The sequence below is a fragment of the Procambarus clarkii genome, chromosome 24 (assembly GCF_040958095.1).
Source record: "Procambarus clarkii isolate CNS0578487 chromosome 24, FALCON_Pclarkii_2.0, whole genome shotgun sequence".
Taxonomy (NCBI): Eukaryota; Metazoa; Arthropoda; class Malacostraca; order Decapoda; family Cambaridae; genus Procambarus; species Procambarus clarkii.
The window spans coordinates 42,020,152-42,026,439 of NC_091173.1; the positions used below are offsets into that span (position 1 = coordinate 42,020,152).

General features: G+C 46.2%; 1 protein-coding gene across 1 annotated transcript in view; it reads left to right on the forward strand.

Annotated features, from left to right (window-relative positions):
* LOC138368047 (uncharacterized) overlaps positions 1-5,129 on the forward strand; it is a 42,463-nt gene extending 37,334 nt beyond the window's left edge. The window contains exon 6 of the mRNA XM_069330345.1: positions 2,493-5,129. Within this exon, the coding sequence (XP_069186446.1) occupies positions 2,493-5,129 (2,637 nt within the window). The remainder of the gene's footprint in view (positions 1-2,492) is intronic.
* The last annotated feature ends 1,159 nt before the right edge of the window (positions 5,130-6,288 follow it).

A 6,288-nucleotide genomic window follows, 5' to 3' on the forward strand; every position in this document is an offset into this window, starting at 1 on the left:
GCCCTGGTTGGAACATATTATTTCACATTTAGAAGGGTTCAGGGTGAGGCCTAAAACTGCACCTTGCTCCTGGATTTTTCTGATGTCCTCCAGGAGGGAGTCTTGGGAACCAGCTAGGGTACCATCATCCAAGAACCAGATGTTAAGCTCGCTGGACAGGACCTCTGTGACTTGTTTGATGACTAAGCAGAAAAGGAGAGGAGCAAGGGGGTCACCCTGTTGGACGCCTTCTCGCGAGTCAATTTCATGTTCGCCAGAAAGTAGCTTAAGATCCATACTGTAGCATGAATGTACAAAAGGGTAGAGGGAAGGGAAATGACTATGAACCGCACGGAGTACAGCATCCCTCCACACCAAATTGAAGGCATTTTTGAAATCTAGCTTGATAAGGGCCTTTTCGTCTGTGATATTGGCTTATGATGATATATATAATATATATATATTATATATATAATATATATATATTATTATATACATATATATATAATATATATATATATATATTATATAATGTGTGTATATCACGAAAATAAACACGTGATTAAGAATGTGACAATGTCAGACCACGAAGGAAAAATGAAACAGGAAATTTCCTTAAGTACTTTCGTATATTAAATACATCTTCAGAAGGTCATTTTACAGATCGAGTGATGGGTATAAATAGGCAGGAGAGAGTGGTGAAGTAAGGTGAGGTACAATACTTGGACAACGCAGAAGGCCCATTGGCCCATCAGATGCACCCAATTGGCCCATCCGATGTAGCCCAATGGCCCATCTGATACAGCAGACATACAAGCATAATACATAGTTAATTATAACATAAAGAGGTAAATATATACAATAAATTAGTGAGACAAATGTTTTTCAATGATTCTACTTAAATCGCCCTTTAGCTGATCTATTATAAATGGATCTAAGTTATATAGACCACTGCTAATATTCAAATTACTTTCTTTGGTGATCTGTATCAAAGCGGATTCAATTATGTTTCTGTTATAGGTGCTTTTACAATTTGTTATTGAAGACGCACTCTCCCAATCAATTTGGTGAGCTTTTTCTGACAAATGCACAAACAAAGCATTAGATAATTGGCCATGTCTTACAGAGTATTTATGTTGCGATATTCTACATTTTAAATCTTTAGATGTTTGCCCGACATAGAACTTATTACATTCCTTACAAGGTATTTTATAAATGACGCAATTATCACTACGAGGGCTGTTCCTTACTAATAGCTTACCAACAGTGTTTTCGTAGCTAAACATTACATCTATATTAAAAAGTTTCAAGGCCTTGACAATATTCTCAAACCCAGAGAAATATGGTAAACATAACACATTCTTTGGGCGAGTCCTTTCACTGCATACATTATTATAATATGTACGACGTGCTTTGTTACGACAAACTTCCAAAAAATTCAGTGGGTAACAATGCTTAAGACCAATCGAATCAATATTCTTAAATTCTTCATCTAAGAATTCTGGACTCACAACTCGAAGAGCTCTTAGATACATTGAAGAAAAAATTGACTTTTTTACATTGTATCTATGCCCTGAAAAATAATGAACATAAGATAAATTGTTCGTAGGTTTTCTGTAAACACTAAACTTTAATGAAGAGTTTTCCCTATGAATAAGCACATCTAAGAATGGCAAACATTTATCAATTTCAGTCTCCATAGTAAATTTTATGGATCACTCGATCCATAAAATCACCATCACTCGATCTGTAAAATGACCTTCTGAAGATGTATTTAATATACGAAAGTACTTAGGGAAATTTCCTGTTTCATTTTTCCTTCGTGGTCTGACATTGTCATATTATATAATATATATATATATATATATATATATATATATATATATATATATATATATATATATATATATATATATATATATATATATATATATGTGGCGATCCAGAGGGTGTGGCGATCTCCCCTCAGTGTGGCAGTGTGGCGATTTCCCCTCAGTGTGGCGATCCAGAGGGGAAATGCTTGCTGCGTCCTCGGTTCCTGTCCAGAAGCGGAGGAGCTTCAAGAGATCCATAACCTTTAGGCATTTGTCTTGTATGTTTTGTAACCTTTAAATACACAATAAAGGAAAAAAAAAAAGAAAAAAGGGAAGGGGGTGGTAGGAGAAAAGCACACAGAAACTGTATTGGAGGGGACCCACATTCCCTCCAATGCGTTATGCGTGGTTTCCTCCGAGGCTATGGGTCCCCCTTCTTCCAGCCAGAGGTGGTACTCCCTTCCCTATTTTAAAAAATATATATATATATATATATATATATATATATATATATATATATATATATATATATATATATATATATATATATATGTATATTATATATATATTATATATATATATATATATATATATATATATATATATATATATATATATATATATATATAAATATATATATATAGAATAACCACATGTGAAAAATAGAAAATGCTTAACGCGTTTTCGGCTAATTCGCAGGGTGACGCTGACCAGCAAGGTGACGCTGACCAACAGGGTGACGCTGACCAGCAAGGTGACGCTGACCAGCAGGGTGACGCTGACCAGCAAGGTGACGCTGACCAGCAGGGTGACGCTGGCCAGCAGGGTGACGCTGACCAGCAAGGTGACGCTGGCCAGCAGGGTGACGCTGACCAGCAAGGTGACGCTGACCAGCAGGGTGACGCTGACCAGCAAGGTGACGCTGACCAGCAAGGTGACGCTGACCAGCAGGGTGACGCTGACCAGCAAGGTGACGCTGACCAGCAAGGTGACGCTGACCAGCAAGGTGACGCTGGCCAGCAAGGTGACGCTGACCAGCAAGGTGACGCTGACCAGCAAGGTGACGCTGACCAGCAAGGTGACGCTGACCAGCAAGGTGACGCTGGCCAGCAAGGTGACGCTGGCCAGCAGGGTGACGCTGACCAGCAAGGTGACACTGACCAGCAGGGTGACGCTGACCAGCAAGGTGACGCTGGCCAGCAAGGTGACGCTGACCAGCAAGGTGACGCTGGCCAGCAAGGTGACGCTGGCCAGCAAGGTGACGCTGACCAGCAAGGTGACGCTGACCAGCAAGGTGACGCTGACCAGCAGGGTGACGCTGACCAGCAAGGTGACGCTGACCAGCAAGGTGACGCTGACCAGCAAGGTGACGCTGGCCACCAAGGTGACGCTGGCCAGCAGGGTGACACTGACCAGCAAGGTAACGCTGACCAGCAAGGTGACGCTGACCAGCAAGGTGACGCTGACCAGCAAGGTGACGCTGGCCAGCAAGGTGACGCTGACCAGCAAGGTGACGCTGACCAGCAAGGTGACGCTGACCAGCAAGGTGACGCTGGCCAGCAAGGTGACGCTGGCCAGCAAGGTGACGCTGACCAGCAAGGTGACGCTGACCAGCAAGGTGACGCTGACCAGCTGGTGACGCTGGCCAGCAGGGTGACGCTGGCCAGCAAGGTGACGCTGACCAGCAAGGTGACGCTGACCAGCAAGGTGACGCTGGCCAGCAGGGTGACACAAGGCAGGAAGGGGACGCAAGCCAGGAAGGTGACACAAGCCAGGAAGGTGACAGAAGCCAGGAAGGTGACGGAAGCCAGGAAGGTGACACAAGCCAGGAAGGTGACACAAGCCAGGAAGGTGACGCAAGCCAGTAAGGTGACACAAGCCAGTAAGGTGACACAAGCCAGTAAGGTGACACAAGCCAGTAAGGTGACACAAGCCAGGAAGGTGACGCAAGCCAGTAAGGTGACACAAGCCAGTAAGGTGACACAAGCCAGGAAGGTGACACAAGCCAGTAAGGTGACACAAGCCAGGAAGGTGACGCAAGCCAGGAAGGTGACGCAAGCCAGTAAGGTGACACAAGCCAGTAAGGTGACACAACCCAGGAAGGTGACGCAAGCCAGTAAGGTGACGCAAGCCAGTAAGGTGACACAAGCCAGGAAGGTGATGCAAGCCAGGAAAGTGACGCAAGTCAGTAAGGCGACGCAAGCCAGTAAGGTGACACAAGCCAGTAAGGTGACGAAAGCCAGTAAGGTGACACAAGCCAGGAAGGTGATGCAAGCCAGGAAGGTGACGCAAGCCAGTAAGGTGACGCAAGCCAGTAAGGTGACACAAGCCAGTAAGGTGACACAAGCCAGAAAGGTGATGCAAGCCAGGAAGGTGACGCAAGCCAGTAAGGTGACGCAAGCCAGTAAGGTGACACAAGCCAGTAAGGTGACGAAAGCCAGTAAGGTGACACAAGCCAGGAAGGTGATGCAAGCCAGAAAGGTGATGCAAGCCAGGAAGGTGACGCAAGCCAGTAAGGTGACGCAAGCCAGTAAGGTGACACAAGCCAGTAAGGTGACACAAGTCAGTAAGGTGACACAAGCCAGTAAGGTGACACAAGCCAGTAAGGTGACACAAGCCAGGAAGGTGACACAAGCAAGTAAGGTGACACAAGCCAGGAAGGTGACGCAAGCCAGGAAGGTGACGCAAGCCAGGAAGGTGACACAAGCCAGTAAGGTGACACAACCCAGGAAGGTGACGCAAGCCAGTAAGGTGACGCAAGCCAGTAAGGTGACACAAGCCAGGAAGGTGATGCAAGCCAGGAAAGTGACGCAAGTCAGTAAGGCGACGCAAGCCAGTAAGGTGACACAAGCCAGTAAGGTGACGAAAGCCAGTAAGGTGACACAAGCCAGGAAGGTGAATCAAGCCAGGAAGGTGACGCAAGCCAGTAAGGTGACGCAAGCTAGTAAGGTGACACAAGCCAGTAAGGTGACACAAGCCAGAAAGGTGATGCAAGCCAGGAAGGTGACGCAAGCTAGTAAGGTGACGCAAGCCAGTAAGGTGACACAAGCCAGTAAGGTGACGAAAGCCAGTAAGGTGACACAAGCCAGGAAGGTGATGCAAGCCAGAAAGGTGATGCAAGCCAGGAAGGTGACGCAAGCCAGTAAGGTGACGCAAGCCAGTAAGGTGACACAAGCCAGTAAGGTGACACAAGCCAGTAAGGTAACGCAAGCCAGTAAGGTGACACAAGCCAGTAAGGTGACACAAGCCAGGAAGGTGACACAAGCCAGTAAGGTGACACAAGCCAGGAAGGTGACGCAAGCCAGGAAGGTGACGCAAGCCAGTAAGGTGACATAAGCCAGTAAGGTGACACAACCCAGGAAGGTGACGCAAGCCAGTAGGGTGACGCAAGCCAGTAAGGTGACACAAGCCAGGAAGGTGATGCAAGCCAGGAAAGTGACGCAAGTCAGTAAGGCGACGCAAGCCAGTAAGGTGACACAAGCCAGTAAGGTGACGAAAGCCAGTAAGGTGACACAAGCCAGGAAGGTGACGCAAGCCAGTAAGGTGACACAAGCCAGTAAGGTGACACAAGCCAGAAAGGTGATGCAAGCCAGGAAGGTGACGCAAGCCAGTAAGGTGACGCAAGCCAGTAAGGTGACACAAGCCAGTAAGGTGACGAAAGCCAGTAAGGTGACACAAGCCAGAAAGGTGATGCAAGCCAGGAAGGTGACGCAAGCCAGTAAGGTGACGCAAGCCAGGAAGGTGACGCAAGCCAGTAAGGTGACACAAGCCAGTAAGGTGACACACGCCAGTAAGGTGACACAAGCCAGGAAGGTGACGCAAGCCAGAAAGGTGACGCAAGCCAGGAAGGCTAACACACAGGCTACCACTCTCGAAAACAATTAATAGTGAAAAAATTTAACCTTTAATTTCTGTATATAGCAACCAGCCTTTCTGAAGCAACGACGCAATACACAAATACTTTCCTCCTGAGACCGTAAATACCCAGACAATATTTCAGCTTAAAACTCATCGGTAAACAAAATCCCCAGGAATGACTGGGAGGGAGCGTTTGACAAGCCGCCGGCTTCCTGACCGCGTCCAGGTCCCTAGGAGTATAGCTTTGAAAACTCATGTCAGTACATATAACCTATAAGCAGAGAATTATATAATTTTTGTCTGCGAATCTCGCGACATTAATTCTTCCTGCAGACTTAAGAGGCTTTCTAGGGACTGAAGCAGAGCAGACAGACACTCTAGGGAGAGCTGCTGTCAGTTCTCCTCACCTTTACAGCAGTTCTGTTGATGTCACCAACCTGTTTATGTCAGCAGTTCTGTTTATGTCAGCAACCTGTTTATGTCAGCAGTTCTGTTGATGTCAGCAACCTGTTTATGTCAGCAGTTCTGTTGATGTCAGCAGTTTTGTTTATGTCAGCAATTTTGTTGATGTCAGCTGTTTTGTTTATGTCAGCAGTTCTGTTGATGTCAGCAGTTTTGTTTATGTCAGCAGTTCTGT